The 15,136-nt window shown below is 34.8% G+C and overlaps 1 protein-coding gene across 4 annotated transcripts in view; it reads left to right on the top strand.

Moving 5' to 3' along the window:
• GPBP1 (GC-rich promoter binding protein 1) overlaps window positions 1-15,136 on the top strand; it is an 81,539-nt gene that overhangs the window by 54,817 nt on the left and 11,586 nt on the right. For all 4 annotated transcript variants that reach the window (XM_036901470.2, XM_036901491.2, XM_036901510.2 and 1 more), the window contains 4 exons: window positions 5,126-5,310; window positions 5,910-6,050; window positions 7,355-7,522; window positions 7,968-8,155. In XM_036901470.2, the coding sequence (XP_036757365.1) occupies window positions 5,126-5,310; window positions 5,910-6,050; window positions 7,355-7,522; window positions 7,968-8,155 (682 nt within the window). The remainder of the gene's footprint in view (window positions 1-5,125; window positions 5,311-5,909; window positions 6,051-7,354; window positions 7,523-7,967; window positions 8,156-15,136) is intronic.

Raw genomic sequence — 15,136 nt, 5'->3', positions numbered from 1 at the left:
AAGTCAGCAACGTATGTATTGGCAGAACCTAACATTTAGTGTTTAAAATATTACATAATGGAAAGTTTCAGCATTGGTAATTAACTTAAGCACAGTCTTGTTTAACTCAGCATTTACATTTGTACCTCTTCCTTAATTATTTGATGAATTTTTCTAATTTTTGCTCCTATTTGTTATACTACTTAAGGCCATCAAGGTTCATTTTTAAGAATTTTGTTTGGCCTTCCAAATGAAAGCAAATTGTTCTTAAAGATGGATTGTTTTCTAGATAATTTCAATATTAGCCAGAAGCTTACAGATTGAGAGACATGATTGCATTAGATGAGTTATGTCATGATGAAAAATCAGTGAGTTCATTTTTTAAAAAAAGGAACTTTTTAAGTAGAATTAAGAGAGAAGGAAGTAACTTTTATCAAATTTCTTTGTAAAAGCATTCTGTTGGTAGATTATGTATTGAAATAACTCCACTTTCCTTCAGTGTCTTTCTTACATGAAAACCACTGCTGATATTATAACTGGGAGAAAAAAATGGTAATGCAACACATGTTCAATATTGAGGGGGGGGGATTAATAGGGTTTGATTAGACAACTTGGAATAAGTAAATTCTATTTTGTTAGAAGTACTGTTTATCCTCATGTTGTTTTTATTTTAGAAGTAAGAGTAATATAGGAGACGTTGTTAAAGAAAAAACACTGTACCCCTGTTACTGACATAAATTTTAAGTTAGTGAAACGCATTTAATTAAAATTCTCATGCTACATAAAACAAAAATAGATTTTGCGCATTAAATGAAAAAATTCAAAACCAACAAAATTCAAATAGTGTCAACCTATATAACTATAATTTATTTTTTCTGTATTAAAATTAATGTTCACAATAGGAACTTGTTTTAATTGATGTCTTTGAATTGGATGCTCATGTATTATCATGTCTTGCATGACTTAGATTCCTCTTCAGGTTAGTGTGAAAACTTAATGTGATTCACCCTTCACTTGGCCATATGCTTTTATTCACACATTAATGTTGCCCCTTTTTGTGTGGTGAGATAATAAGGAAACTAGATTATTAACTGGCATCAACGTGATGGTGGAGGAAAAGGAGGGCCCTAATGTCACTTGGTAGTGCACACAGCCTCTTATTCTCACCATTCAGTAAAGGCTTACTAGTGTTTTTAGCTGGCAGTTGTCAACATTTTGATCTGGTCTAGCAGTACTTTTAATTTCCATTTTCTCCAGTAATACAGTGTGGTTCAGTGCATTGGCTTTGGACTCAGATCTTAATCCTAACATTAGGTCTTTTACTTATGGATTATTTAGACTTTGAGCATATTACTTAATATCTCAGTGAATTTTCTCATCTGTGAAATGAGGATGATCACAATAATAATGTTATGAGAAAAGCATTGTTAATATTGTCCACTGTGTAAAATATTTGATTATATCACAAGTGTTTAATAAGTGTTAGCTAGTTATGTTCAAACCCAGCAAGCGAGGGAGATTCTAGTAGATTTAAAGGCGAAAGGAATTTCAGAGAGATCAAAGAATGAAGTGATGGATGATTGAATCAGAAAATGTTTATATAGAAGCTTATATGGAGAGTGAAAGAGAGAAGAGGATAAGGAATTGAGATGTCAGCTCTGAATTATGCATGTAACCAAGTTACTTTGTATTATATGTGGCAGTACTTTAATATTCCAAAGAATTGAGCTGCTCCCCCTCCATCATTGACTTTGTATTTAAGGAATAAAACTAATTACTATATTCATGGCTGTTGGGAGAACATGAATAACAAGCTAATAAAGGAATATTTAAAGTCAGTTATTGTCAGACTACAGTTGTTTGTAAGGATCCAAGGAAATAATGAAAAAATCCAAAACTTTTATTTGCCTGTAGGTGTTTTGAACTTAAATTTGAATGAGAATACCTGCTTATATGAGCTTGAGGTAATAAGTGCTTGTAAGTTACAGAAAGGCAGTCACTGAGTCACTTATTTTGTAATTCTCTTAAAGTGTACAGTCTTTCACAAATGCATAAGTTTTCTCCTTAAAAGAGTAAACAATTTGGGTCTTTTTTACATAATTTACCAATTGACAAGTAAATGGAGAAAGTGTAGAAGGAGACATTGGATATTGTTTGAATCTAACTGCTTCAACATTTAACTTGGAAGGTTTGTGTCAGGAGAATTTGTAGAGATTATATATAGGCAGAACCAATTTATAAGTAATATAAAATGGATATAAATGAATACAAATTAAGTTTTGGCAATGTTTTTTAGTGCTGCCATTACCCTTTCCATTATTTGTATGTGGTTTTTACCAATAAGAATGCTATTGTGTTCTTCAATGGGCGAGTTTACATAGTATATGCAGCATAATTATACAGGACACAGGTTAATCTTTATTGTGATTGCTTCTGTTAAAATTTTTCTTATCTTCTGTACGCCTACTGTCATCCTGAAAGTCTTCAAAAAGGACAGCTTTAATTTGAAATATAATTGGAAATAGTAATTATAATAGGGCTAAATAGTACATGAGTTCACTGAACACTTTTTCTAGTACTTGTTTTGAAGAAGACATTTCATAGTAACTCTGAGACAGGAACTATTGTTTTCCACTTAAAGATGAAAGATGAGTAAGGTTGGGCAAATATTAAAATTCTATAAATCTGGCACAGAAGCATATGTTCTTAACCTCTAATGTAATATTTGAATATGAATACTTAGTGTGTTATCACTATGTCTACCTCTCTCCCCTCCCATTCCCTATCAACTTCTTTGTAGGTACCTTTATCATCTTTCACTTTGCTACCTACTCTTCTGTGACTGATTTCTTAGGCTTCACCTTTCTTCTTTATAGAATAGTCTATCATTCTTTTTGCTGAAAGCATCTTTGAGGAAACAGCAAGACTATTTCTTCTAGGTGTCTAGGAATCTGATTTTAGGGAAGATGAACTTTGTAGTCAGGAACTATATTGAGGCATGAAGATAATATACCTGCTTGCTTTTTCTACCCTCCTCCCCTTTTGTCTTCTAGTTTTAATCATGATTGCTACATACAAAAATATTTCTTTCTTTCCTCCTTATACCTTCAACTTTGCATGTGGTTTCTTTTTCTTTCTGCCTAGAGTACATTGTTAAGGATTTCTTTTAAGGATTTTTTGTCTGAAAAAAATTTCATTTCTGTCTTCTGCCATACATGCCATTTCCAAGTCCCTGTCTACAATCTAAGATTCTACAGAGCAGATTGGTTTTCTCCTCAGGTATTAGGTTCCTTTGTGCACACTCTTAAATCGAAGTTTTTCCTGTACTTCTCTTTCCAGAAGTGTGGGTTGTGATGACTACTCTTTGCTGATGATCCTTTTCTTGTTCTTTACTGTTGTATTTGTTCTGTTCCCTCTAGTAATTTTAATGTAGGGATCTAGAAGGGAGAGAAGATGAACTGGTGTGTGTTTTGGGCCATATTGAACTAGAAGACTTCATCAGTCATGTTTGAACTTCGGTCATTGTGATATACTGGTATTTAATTGTGTACTGTGCCTCCTGCTTCAACACTTGCAGGATCTTGCTAACTCTGCTACCTTTTGCATTCCCAACATCAGTCTATTTTTCAGATTCCTGAATTTCATTTAATTTGGGTTTTGAGTACCAGGCCATCAATATTTTTTCTTGGTAATTACAAGAATCTTCTTTATATTATTTTGTTCACACTATCATGTTACCAAAAGTAATAATTGCAAAACCTAAATTTGTTTAGTACTATTTTTAGTGTTCTTCATTGACCTCTGTTTGAGATCTTCCTAATTTTCATTTTGTTCACTTCATTGTTTAAGTTCTTCAGAAAAGCTATATAACAGTGATGTAATTTCTTTGTCCTTTTGGGCATGATGATGTCCTTCTTAGTGACTGTATCTTAGACTTTTTAAAACAGCCAAGAAGTTGGAATGTTTGCCCTGGTAGATTAACATTTGTTTAACTTTTGGGAACATGAGGTTGCTTTTTTCTCATGTTGCTCTAGGTCCTTGTTCTTTTATCATTCAGCATAATATAAATGAAGCACCACACTAGCTTTATATTCTGAAGAGTTTGAAGCCTCATGTGATTTTTGAAAGTTCCTTCATGTCCCTAGACTCCTTGTTAAGTTTAGGTTTTGAGATGTCCACTAGGAAGTTTGGTTTATTTGAGGTGGAGCATCATCATAGGTTTCTAAGAAACTCACCATCTTACGGGATACTGTCATTTTTACTACTCAGTGCAAACTTTAATTTAGATTTTCTGGGATTTCTCTCTTAAATCTTTTATTCTGAACTCTTCAACTATGAAGCTGATGATTTCAGAACTTTGCTAAAGGAAAAAATATACTTTGCTGCAGTAATTGTAAACAGGCCTATCTATAATACCTGTTTGATTACATATACACTAGAAATAGTTTTTTGTATGTTGTCAACTGTAGTAGTCTTGAGAAAACCTTTCAGTTAGCAACTGTTATTCCTAGTACTATTTTCAGAAGCCAGGATTGATTTGGTTGCCTTGCATCTTGTACAATACCCTCAGTGTGATTAGATGGCCCGTAAATATTTGAATGAATTGGTATTGTGAAACGAGAATTTTTTCATTAGTTGTAACTTAAGTAGGAATTTAGAAATAGAGGTACTGTATAAGTTCCTTGCTTACTGGTAATATCTTTATAAATGAGATAAAAAGAATGAAAAGGAACTGGAAAAATTCTCTTTTCAAAAAAATGGAGAAGAGGAAAACAGTATACTTTATATTTCTACTCTTAAAAGCCATTAGGATGAAATTAATAAAAAAAAGTCCTTGAGAAATATGGTAGAATGTAATTGATCTTGGTTTGGTTGTAGTTCTGACATTCTAGGCCATTGTGTAACTGAATTCATTTGTATTACATGACGTTCTCCAGTTCTTGCAATGATCTGTTTGATTATGTTTTAGCTTTATTTCCCAAGCAGGAATATATATAGCTAATATTTATTTAGCTTAATTATTTTGCCCAGGAAGCAGCTGTTATTTTGAAAATATAATCTTAAAGAATATATAATTCCTTTGGTGATTAATTTTGTGCTAAAATATAAACTGTATGTAACTCTTGCTCATGCTTTATTTATGCAGAATATCCTCCGAATCCTAAATCTAGAGCTCCAAGAATGCTGGTTATTAAGAAAGGTAATACAAAAGACTTACAGCTATCTGGATTCCCAGTAGTGGGAAATCTTCCGCCACAGCCAGTTAAGAATGGGACTGGTCCAAGTGTTTATAAAGGCCTGGTCCCTAAACCTGCTGCTCCACCTACAAAAGTAAGTTCTAAATCATTTAAAATGTAACTTTTTAAGTCCATGCCGATTGAATTACTTCGGGAAAGAATGTTGAAAGATTTTATACCAAAGCGTGGGGACACTGGTGGGGTGCTGACTTTTAAGTGAAAAGAGTTGGCTCACTGTGTATTATTTTAATTATTTGTAAGTAGTGTGTGTGTTTGTCCATGAATGTTATTTTTTATTTTAGTAGTAAATGAAATCTATAAAATTTTTGTTTTGTTAGATGCATCTGTGTTTGCTTAATAGTAATTCATAATGTTGTTGCCTTGGCGTTCAGTTTTAGGTTTTTGAAACTCCCATTTTTGTTCCTTGGTATTCAGCAAAAGAAACCTCTAACTGTAGGTTTTTAAAATTTAGGAAAAATAGCAATGTAGTCAGATGTTTTTATCTGAATATCAAGCTTTGATTTAATTTGTAGAAAAAGGTGGAAGAGAACCATATAGGAATGAGATGTAATATAAAAAAAAATTGTTTTAATGAGCCACATGTACTCCTCTTTATTTTATAGTGTCACTTTGTTTTTCTCTTCTATACAAATTGTTTTTGATACACATTAACATTTGTGTATTTTTCTTTAGCCTACACAATGGAAAAGCCAAACTAAAGAAAATAAAGTAGGGACTTCTTTCCCTCATGAGTCTACATATGGTGTTGGCAACTTTAATGCTTTTAAATCAGCTGCCAAGAATTTTAGTCCATCAACAACTTCAGTGAAAGAGGTATGTTACTAAAATTTATTCCTGAGGAATGCAACATATCTTAATCATAATTTGATTGGCAATGAACAGAAGGTGTAGATTCATTAAATTAATGCATTAAAATGAGATATTTTAGAAAACTTGATTCAGATAAATCCATCTTGATTGGTAACCACTTTTGCAGTTTAGGAATAGTTTTTTTAAAAATTAGTGAAAATTTCCAAATATCTTAAAATGTAGAGAAAATAATACAGTGAAATACCACCCATATACCCACCAACCAGAAAGAATATTTTTTAAGAATTTTGAAAATTGCAATTTTTGATATTTGTAGTAGTTATACTATGCTGTAGGATTGAACCTTGACTAAAAACGAGGATTTGTATTAAAAAATCTTCTTTTGGGAGTGATGGATGTTTTATTACTAACATTCAGGGAGGTAGAGAGAAGAGGGAAGGGTACATAATGTTATTGTATTGACTTTGAGTACCTGTTAGTGCAAGTATTTCTTTCTCATTTGAGCCAAGTTTCTGAAACTTGAAGACCGGAGAGTTCCCTGACCAATTCAAGGTCAAAAGACACTTGTGACTGTTGTTAAATGTGAAATTTCTCTGGGTACTATATTGAAGTGTCATAGTCTCTCATATACTAGTTCTCAGTCATAGAATTTTGTGCTGTGGTGGAAGGACCAGGATTCTCAGCTGATGAATTGTGGCTTAGAGTCATTATTGTCTAAAGATATTATTGCCAACAGTTAAGTTAAACATTATATCTTATTTCAGTGGCTAAAAAAAATCTCTGTGACACAGAGTTCTAACGTCCTCTTGTATTCCACTGTCAAAACATCAAAAAAAAGAAAAAGACTCCAGTACATGTCCCTGCCCTCCCACAGCTATTTTCCCTGGTGAAATCCTACCTGATAAATCCTATGTGTGCCTGCATATAAATAATTATAAAACAGTTTTTATTGGAGCTGTTATCAGAACCCTAGAGCTCTGTGAAACATGGTTTAAAAAACTCCTCTAGGTATTATAGAAATGTTTAAATAGTTTCAGGATCCATTTTATAAAATAATGTTTAAACTCCTAATTTAGAACATAGTTCATAGTATTACCAGCTTGTTTTATGAGAAGAAAATATTTTCGTTTACTTATTCAATGGGTTCGATAAAGCAGACTGTTAGAGTAATATGGATAGAAGGAAATAGACTTTGAAATCAATTTTGTATTGAAATTCAGGTGGAATAGGAAGTTGTGGAGTTGTGACTTTATACTGACATTAGTTCTCTGTCTACATGTTTACCGATACTCTGAATTTTTTCTTAGTGTAATCGCTCAAATTCCTCTTCACCTGTTGACAAACTTAATCAGCAGCCTCGCCTAACCAAACTGACACGTATGCGCACTGATAAGAAGAGTGAATTTTTGAAAGCATTGAAAAGGGACAGAGTAGAAGAAGAACATGAAGATGAAAGCCATGCTGGCTCAGAGAAGGTAAATGAACGTGGAGTAACTCTTGGTTTGACATTAACATGTCATTGAAATATTTGGGGAAATACGGTTTAGGACCTTTTAATAAGCTATATATATCAAATTTTCATCTCCTGAAAGGCTACTGTTTGCACTAATAACATGACTTTTTTTTAAAGTAGATTTTTCTTATTCTGTAGTTTTGTGCAAAAAAAAAATCCTATTCATCTTTTTCTTCTGTTTTCCCCATTTTGCCTACCTTCATTCATCCTTTTGGTTTTTCACCTTTGTTGAAAATATGATTACATAGAGTCAGAAAGCTGTGGTTAATCCTTCACAGCTTAGTTTTACATCTTATGAGAATAAGTACTAGATTTATATATTATCAGTGGAAATTAACCAGGATCTATTACATTTCTTAACAAGTGTATTCTCTAACTCATTCTTTTTTTTAACCCCTAAAACTCAGGATGATGACTCATTTAATTTGCATAACAGCAATAGTACTCACCAAGAAAGGGATATAAACCGAAACTTTGATGAAAACGAAATTCCGCAAGAGAATGGTAATGCTTCAGTGATTTCCCAACAGATTATTCGGTCTTCAACCTTGCCACAAACTGATGTTCTTTCAAGTTCACTTGAGGCAGAACACAGGTTAATATTTATTTTCTCTGCGTTTTCTACATCTAGAATTTTGACATTATTATAGAAATGTTGTAATATATTTTTTAATTTAATATTGAGATGATTTACATAACAAAATTTCATCTGTTTTTAAGTGTACAGTTCAGTGATTTTTGGTATATTCAAAATTGTGCAGCTATCGCACAGTCTAATTTTAGAACTTTGCCATCACCCCATAAAGAAAACCTGTCTCATACACAATTACTCCTCATTTTTACACTCTCCTAGACAACCACCAAGCTACTTTCTGTATCTATAGATTTATCCTTTTATGGATATTAGTGTAGTCATACATTGGTCTTTTATGTCTGTCTTCTTTCACCTGATAAATAATACTTCCAAGGTTCATGTTGTAAGATGTGTCACTGCTTTGTTCTGTTTAATTGCCAAATAGTACACTGTATGGCTCTAACACATTTTACTCATCAGTTGATGGATATTGGGTTATTTGTACTTTTTGAGTATTCTGGATACTACTGTGCTACTCTGAATGTTCACATACAAGTTTTGGTATGGGCATGTTTTATTTTGGGGAGCGTATACTAGGACTGGAATTGCTGGTATATATGTTGAACATTTTGAGAAATTGCCATGCCAAACTGTCCAAAATGACTGTGCCATTTTACATCCATACCAGTATTATATGAAGGTTCCAATTTCTCTATATTCTCGTCAACAGTTGTTACCATCTGGCTTTTTTATTACAGCCGTTCTAATGACTATGAAGTGGTTTCTTTTTATGGTTGCTAATAAGCCTTTCTTTAATGTTCACTGTGTAGGGTCTTTTCAAATAGTACTTCTTAGCAACTTGTATACCTTTCAAGACATATCTGTTGAAGTTCTTTGATCATTTTTGCATTATTTGTCTCACTGAGTTGTTGAGTTCGTTTATACATTTCGCATATGTTCCATATATACCATTTTCCCATGTTTTTCCCATCTTCTGAAATGCAAAAACTTAATTTTGATAAGTCATTTTGTCAGTTTTTCCCTTTTATTGCTTGAGCGTCTTTTGTGTATGTTGTGAGGGTAGGGGTCCAGATTCATCCTTTTCCATATGGACATCTAATTGCCCCCAAATGTGATTTATTTTTTTACATTAGAGGACAGTTTTTTTTAAATTGACATATCATTGATACACAATCTTATATTGGTTTCATATACACAACAAAGTGGTTCAACAATTACCCATATTATTAAATCCTCACTCCATCTGGTGCGGTTACTGTCTTAACAGGAAGATGTTACAGAATTGTTCATTGTATTCTCCTTGCTGCACTACCATCACTGTGACCATCTTATATTATGATTGAGAATTTTTGTGCCCCTTTATCCCCCTCACACTCCCCATCCACTCCAACCCCTCCCCCATGGTAACCACTAGTCATTTCTCAGTGTCTATGAGTCTACTGCTGTTCTGTTCATTCTGTTTTGCTTTGTTTTTATATTTCACAAAAATAAGTGAAATCACATGGTATTTGTCTTTCTCTACCTGGCTTATTTCACTGGGCTTAATAATCTATAGATCCATCAATGTTGTTGCAAATGGCAGAATTTCTTTCCTTTTTAAGGCTGAATAATATTCCATTGTGCATATGTACCACCTCTTTATCCATTCATGTCTTGATGAACACTTTTGTCATATGGTATTTCTATTATTACTTTTTTGAGTAACTTCCATAACTGCTTTCCACTGTGGCTGCACCAGTTTACATTCCCACCAGCAGTGCAGGAGGGTTCCCTTTTCTCCACATCCTTGTCAGCACTTGTTATTTCTTGTCTTTTAGATAGTGGCCACTCTGGCTGGTGTGAGATGATATCTTACTGTGGTTTTGATTTGCATTTCCATGATGATTAGCGATGTGGAGCATCTTTTCATGTGCCTGTTGGCCATCCGTATTTCTTCTTTGGAGAAATGTCTGTTCAGGTCCCCTGCCCATTTTTTGATTGGGTTATTTGTTTTTTTGCTGTTGAGGCATATGAGTTCTTTATATTTTGGATGTTAACCTGTTAATCGGATGAATCATTCATGAATATATTGTCCCATACTGTAAGTTGTCTATTAGTTCTGCTGATCGATCATGTCCTTTGCTGTATAGAAAGTAGCTTTTAGTTTGATGGAGTCCTACTTTTCCATTATTGATCTTGTTTCCCTTGCCTGAGGAAATTGTCCAGGAAAAAATTGTTAGTATATAGGAATGCAACAGATTTCTGTGTATTAATTTTGTATCCTGCAACTTTGCTGAATCCAGTCATTAGTTCTAATACTTTTTTGGTGGAATCTTCAGGTTTTATATATATATAACAACCTATTGTCTGCAAATAGTGAGTTTCTACTTCTTCCTTAACAATTTGGATGCCTTTTGTCTCTTTGTGTTGTCTGATTGCCATGACTAGGACTTCTAGTACTATGTTGAATATGTGGTGAGAGTAGATGTCCTTGTCTTGTTCCTCATCGTAGAGGAAAATTTTCAGCTTTTCACTGAATATGATGCTAGCTGTCAGTTTATTGTATGTAGCCTTTATTATGTTGAGGTCGTACCCTCTGTACCCATTTTGTTGAGAGATTTTATTGTGAATGGATGTTGAATTTTGCCAAATGGCACTTTCAGCATATATTCACATGATTATGTGGTTTTTATCCTTTTTGTTAATGTGTATGATATTGATTAATTTATGAATATTATACCATGCTTGCATCCCTGGAATAAATTCCGCTTGGTTGTGATGGGTAATGCTTTTGATGTATTTTCTAATTCAGTTTGAGGGTTTTTGCATCTATGTTCATCAGGGATATTGGTCTGTAGTTTTTCTTGTTTTGTGGTGTCTTTGTCTGGTTTTGGTATTAGAGTGATGCTCTCATAGAATGAGTTTGGAAGTAGTACCTGTTCTTCTATTTTTTGGACTACTTTAAGAAGGATGGGTATTAGCTCTTTGAATATTTGGTAGAATTCAGCTGTGAAGGTATTTAGTTAGTTCTGGACTTTTGTTTATTGGGAGTATCTTTGATTACCAGTTTATTTTCATTGCTGGTAATTGGTCTGCTCAGATTTTCTGTTTCTTACTGGGTCAGTCTTGGAAGATTGTATTTTGTGTTGGTTGTCCAGTTTATTGGCATTTAATTTTCCATATTCTCTGATAATTCTATTTCTGAGGTACCCATTGTAGCTATTCCTTCTTCATTTCTTATTTTGTTCATGTGTGTATTCTCTTTTTTTCTTGGTTAAATTAAGTCTGGTTAGGGATTTATCTCTTGTTTATTTTCTCAAGGAACTAGTTCTTGGTATCATTAATTTTTTTTCCTATTGTTTTATTCTTCATTATTTTATTTATTTCTGCTCTGATCTGTATTATGTCCCTCCTGACTTCAGGTTTCATTTGTTCTTATTTTTCTAGTTTCTTTGACTGTGCTTTTAGACTATTTGGGATTGTTCTTGTTTCTTGAGATAAGCCTGTGTTGCCATGTACTTTCTTTCCTCTTAGAACTACCTTTGCCATGTCCCACAGATATTTGGGCCGTTGCGTGTTTGTTTTCATTTGTCTCCATGTATTGCTTGATTTGTTTTAATTTGTTCATTGATCCTTTGGTTATTTAGAAGTATGTTGTTAAGTCTCCATGTGTTTATAGGCTTTTTAATTTTCTTTGTGTAATTTACTTCTAGTTTCATACCATTTTGATCTGAGAAGTTGCTTGATTCAACTTCAATCTTTTTAAATTTATTGAGACTCTTTTTTGTGGCCTAGTATGTGATCTGTTCTGGAGACTGTTCTGTGTACACTTGAGAAAAATGTGTATCCTACTGCTTTTGGATGGAGTGTTCTGTAGATGTCTGTTAAGTCCATCTGATCTAATGTGTTGTTCAGTGCCTCTGTTTCCTTATATATTTTTCTGTCTGGTTTATCTGTCTATTGATGTGAGTGGTGTGTTAAAGTCTCCTACAGCAAATGTGTTGTAATCTATTTCTCCTTTAATTCTGTTAATATTCATTTTACATATTTAGGTGCTTGTATGTTGGGTGCATAGATATAATGGTTATATCCTCTTGTTGGACTGATCCCTTTATCATTATGTAATGTCTTTGCCTCTTGTTACTTCCTTTGTTTTGAAATCCATTTTGTCTGATATAAGTACTGCTACTACTACTTCTTTCTCCCTATTGTTTGTATGAAATACGTTCTTCCATTCCTTTGCTTTTAGTCTGTGTATGTCTTTGGGTCTGAAATGAGTCTCCTGCAGGCAGCATATAAATGAGTCTTGTTTCTTTATCCATTCTGCCATTCTGTGTCTTTTGATTGGTGTACTTAATCCATTTACACTTAAGGTAATTTATTGATGGGTGTGTATTTATTGCCATTTTATTGTTTTCTGTTTGTTTTTATAGATCCTCTCTGTTCCCTTCTTCCTCTCTTATACTCTTATTTGATGGTTTCCTTTTGTGTTGTCATTGGACTTCTCTTTCTTAATTTCTTGTTTATCTATTATAGGCTTTCAGTTTGTAGTTAGCAAAGGTTCAAGGATAGTTCCTGACTATATAACAGTCTAAATTAAGTTGCTGATTACTCTTTCAAACACAATCTAAAAGTACTTTTTTCTTCCTCCTCCTCCTCCTCCTCCTCCTCCTCCACACTTTATATATTAGATTTCATAATCTTCACTTTTCATGTATTCCATTATTGATTTTCTGTACAGTTAGTTTTGCTACTTTTTAAAAATTTTGTGCTTGCCATTCTAATTATGTCTTGGTGTTGTCTTCCTTGGGTTCCTTTTGTTAGGAACTCTCTTTGCTTTTATGACTTTGAGTGTCTTTCCTCAGATTGGGAAAGCTTTCAATTATTTCCTCAAAGAGGCTTTCTATCCCTTTGTCTCTCTCTTCTCCTTTTGGTACCCCTGTCATGCAAATATTGTTTTGTTTTGATTGGTCACACAGCTCTCATTCTTTCATTCCTAGAGATCCTTTTTTCTCTCTCTGTTTTCAGCTTTGTGTTTCTTTCCTCTCAGTTCCATCTCATTGTCTCTCTACTTTCAACAATCTGTTATTCATTACCTCCATTGTATATTTCATTTCAATTACTCTATTATTCAGCTCTGAGGGGCATTTTAAGCTCTTGTATCTCTTTACTGATGTGCTCCCTGAGATCCTTAATACTTTTCCACAGATTAGTCAGCATATCTATGACTTACTTGAAAATCTTTATCGAGAAAATTGATGATCTCCATTTCATTTAGCCCTCTTCCTGGTGTCTTATCCTGTAGTTTTGTTATAGCATATTCCCCTGCCTCCTCATTTTGTCAGGGTTTCTGTGTTTCTTCCTTTGTATTAGAAGGATCTGCTATGCTTCCTGGTCTAGAGAATAATGGCTATTTGAAGAAGGTGTCCTGTGGTGTCCAGAAGCCCAAAAATCTTTACTCTTCAGTGCCTGGTTTGCCTTTGTGGTAGAGCCCCAGTTGCTGTCCATGGGCAGTGGGCAGGGCCTTCTTTCTGTCTATCTGCTGCTAGTTTTCTCAGTCTGCTGCAGCTTGCATTTGCCTCACCCAACCCTTTGTGATCAGAGCAGTGGCTTCTGCTGGATTGTTTTGGGAGGGGTGCCCTCTTCCTGTTCTGAAGCAATGGCAGGGCTGCAGAGCTAATGTGTGGGTGGGTGGGTTGTTGCACTGTCTTGGGTTAGGGAGTGTTGCAACAGCAATTTGCAGGTGCACTCCCTGGTGGGAGTGTGGCTCACAGCACTGGGTTTGTCTGGGCAGAGATAGCTGGGAGAGTGTCCCTCTGTCTCCCAGACAGCAAAGTATGACCTTTCTGGACTGACTGGGCTGGTACTAGGTGGTATATAGGGAAGCATCTCAGGGCTGAGCTGCTAGTGAGGGGGATGAAGCGTCTGGGGCTTCTGGAGTGCCCCAACTGTTGAGCCAAGAAAGGACCCAACATCCAAACCTTGCCCCTCTGGCACCTATCCCACTGCTGGCAAGTCCTTCAAACTGCCACTTGAGGTTTGGATCTCTGGGACTGGCAGAGTGTTCCTGTACTGGACAAGCGGCTGGAGTCGCAGCCTCCCAGTGTGTTTTGACTTTTCTGGTGTCCAGCCCTGCTAATCATCAGAACCCCATGCAGTGTGGACTTTTGTTCTCAGAGCAGATCTCCATTGACAGATGTGCAGAGTTCCTGGGTGCCTGTCCCCTCTCCTCAGTTCCTCTTCCTCCTGTCCGTGGGCTGGGATGGGGGAAGACCTTGGGTCCTGCTAGATGGTGGCTTTGCCACTTTATTCTTTTTTGTGTGGTCTTTGTCACCAGGTGTAGGTGGTCTGTTCTGCAGTCTTCAGGTCGTTTTCAGAGTTAGTTGTATTTGCTATACTTCTTTGGTGAGTGTGTGGGAGGAGGTTTCTGCCTTGCTGTCCTGCTTTGCCATCTTTCTTCTGATGTGATTTACTTTTTATTATAAACTTGCAGCACACTGTCTGCTTTTATAATTATAGTTTAGAACAGTTTTTAAACAGTGAACTCTTATGTGACTTATACTCAGTATTGAAGGGTATTCAAGTCTAGAGTGGATTTTTGTGTGTGTTTTTTCCAGTGAGTTTTATAGTTGAGCTCGGGTTTTGCAGAAATGACTTAACTCTGCCTGTGGTCTTAAAATAAACCACATGGTTTAGCATCAGTACGTGAGGATTTGTGGACTTCTGCTAAATTCCTTGTTGCAGGGTAGGGAGGTGAATCACACAAACTTTTACTGAAGCTTAAGTTGTGGAACCAGAAATACACTTCAGCTCATTTAAGTTCAACACCATGCAGGGAGTTTGGGCACCACAGCTTTCTCTCCTGTATTGTACATATTAGGATTAATTTAAGCTTACTTTTCAATCTCTGGTTTTCATTTTCTAGGCTTTGTTCCATACATATTTTGCAGTTTTTTTCACCCTTAGAATTCTTAAACCTATTAGTCTCAGTTGCTTTTAATG

Source organism: Manis pentadactyla, chromosome 2 (genome assembly GCF_030020395.1).
Source record: "Manis pentadactyla isolate mManPen7 chromosome 2, mManPen7.hap1, whole genome shotgun sequence".
In the NCBI taxonomy this organism is placed as follows: Eukaryota; Metazoa; Chordata; class Mammalia; order Pholidota; family Manidae; genus Manis; species Manis pentadactyla.
This window is presented reverse-complemented; position numbering and strand designations above follow the sequence as displayed.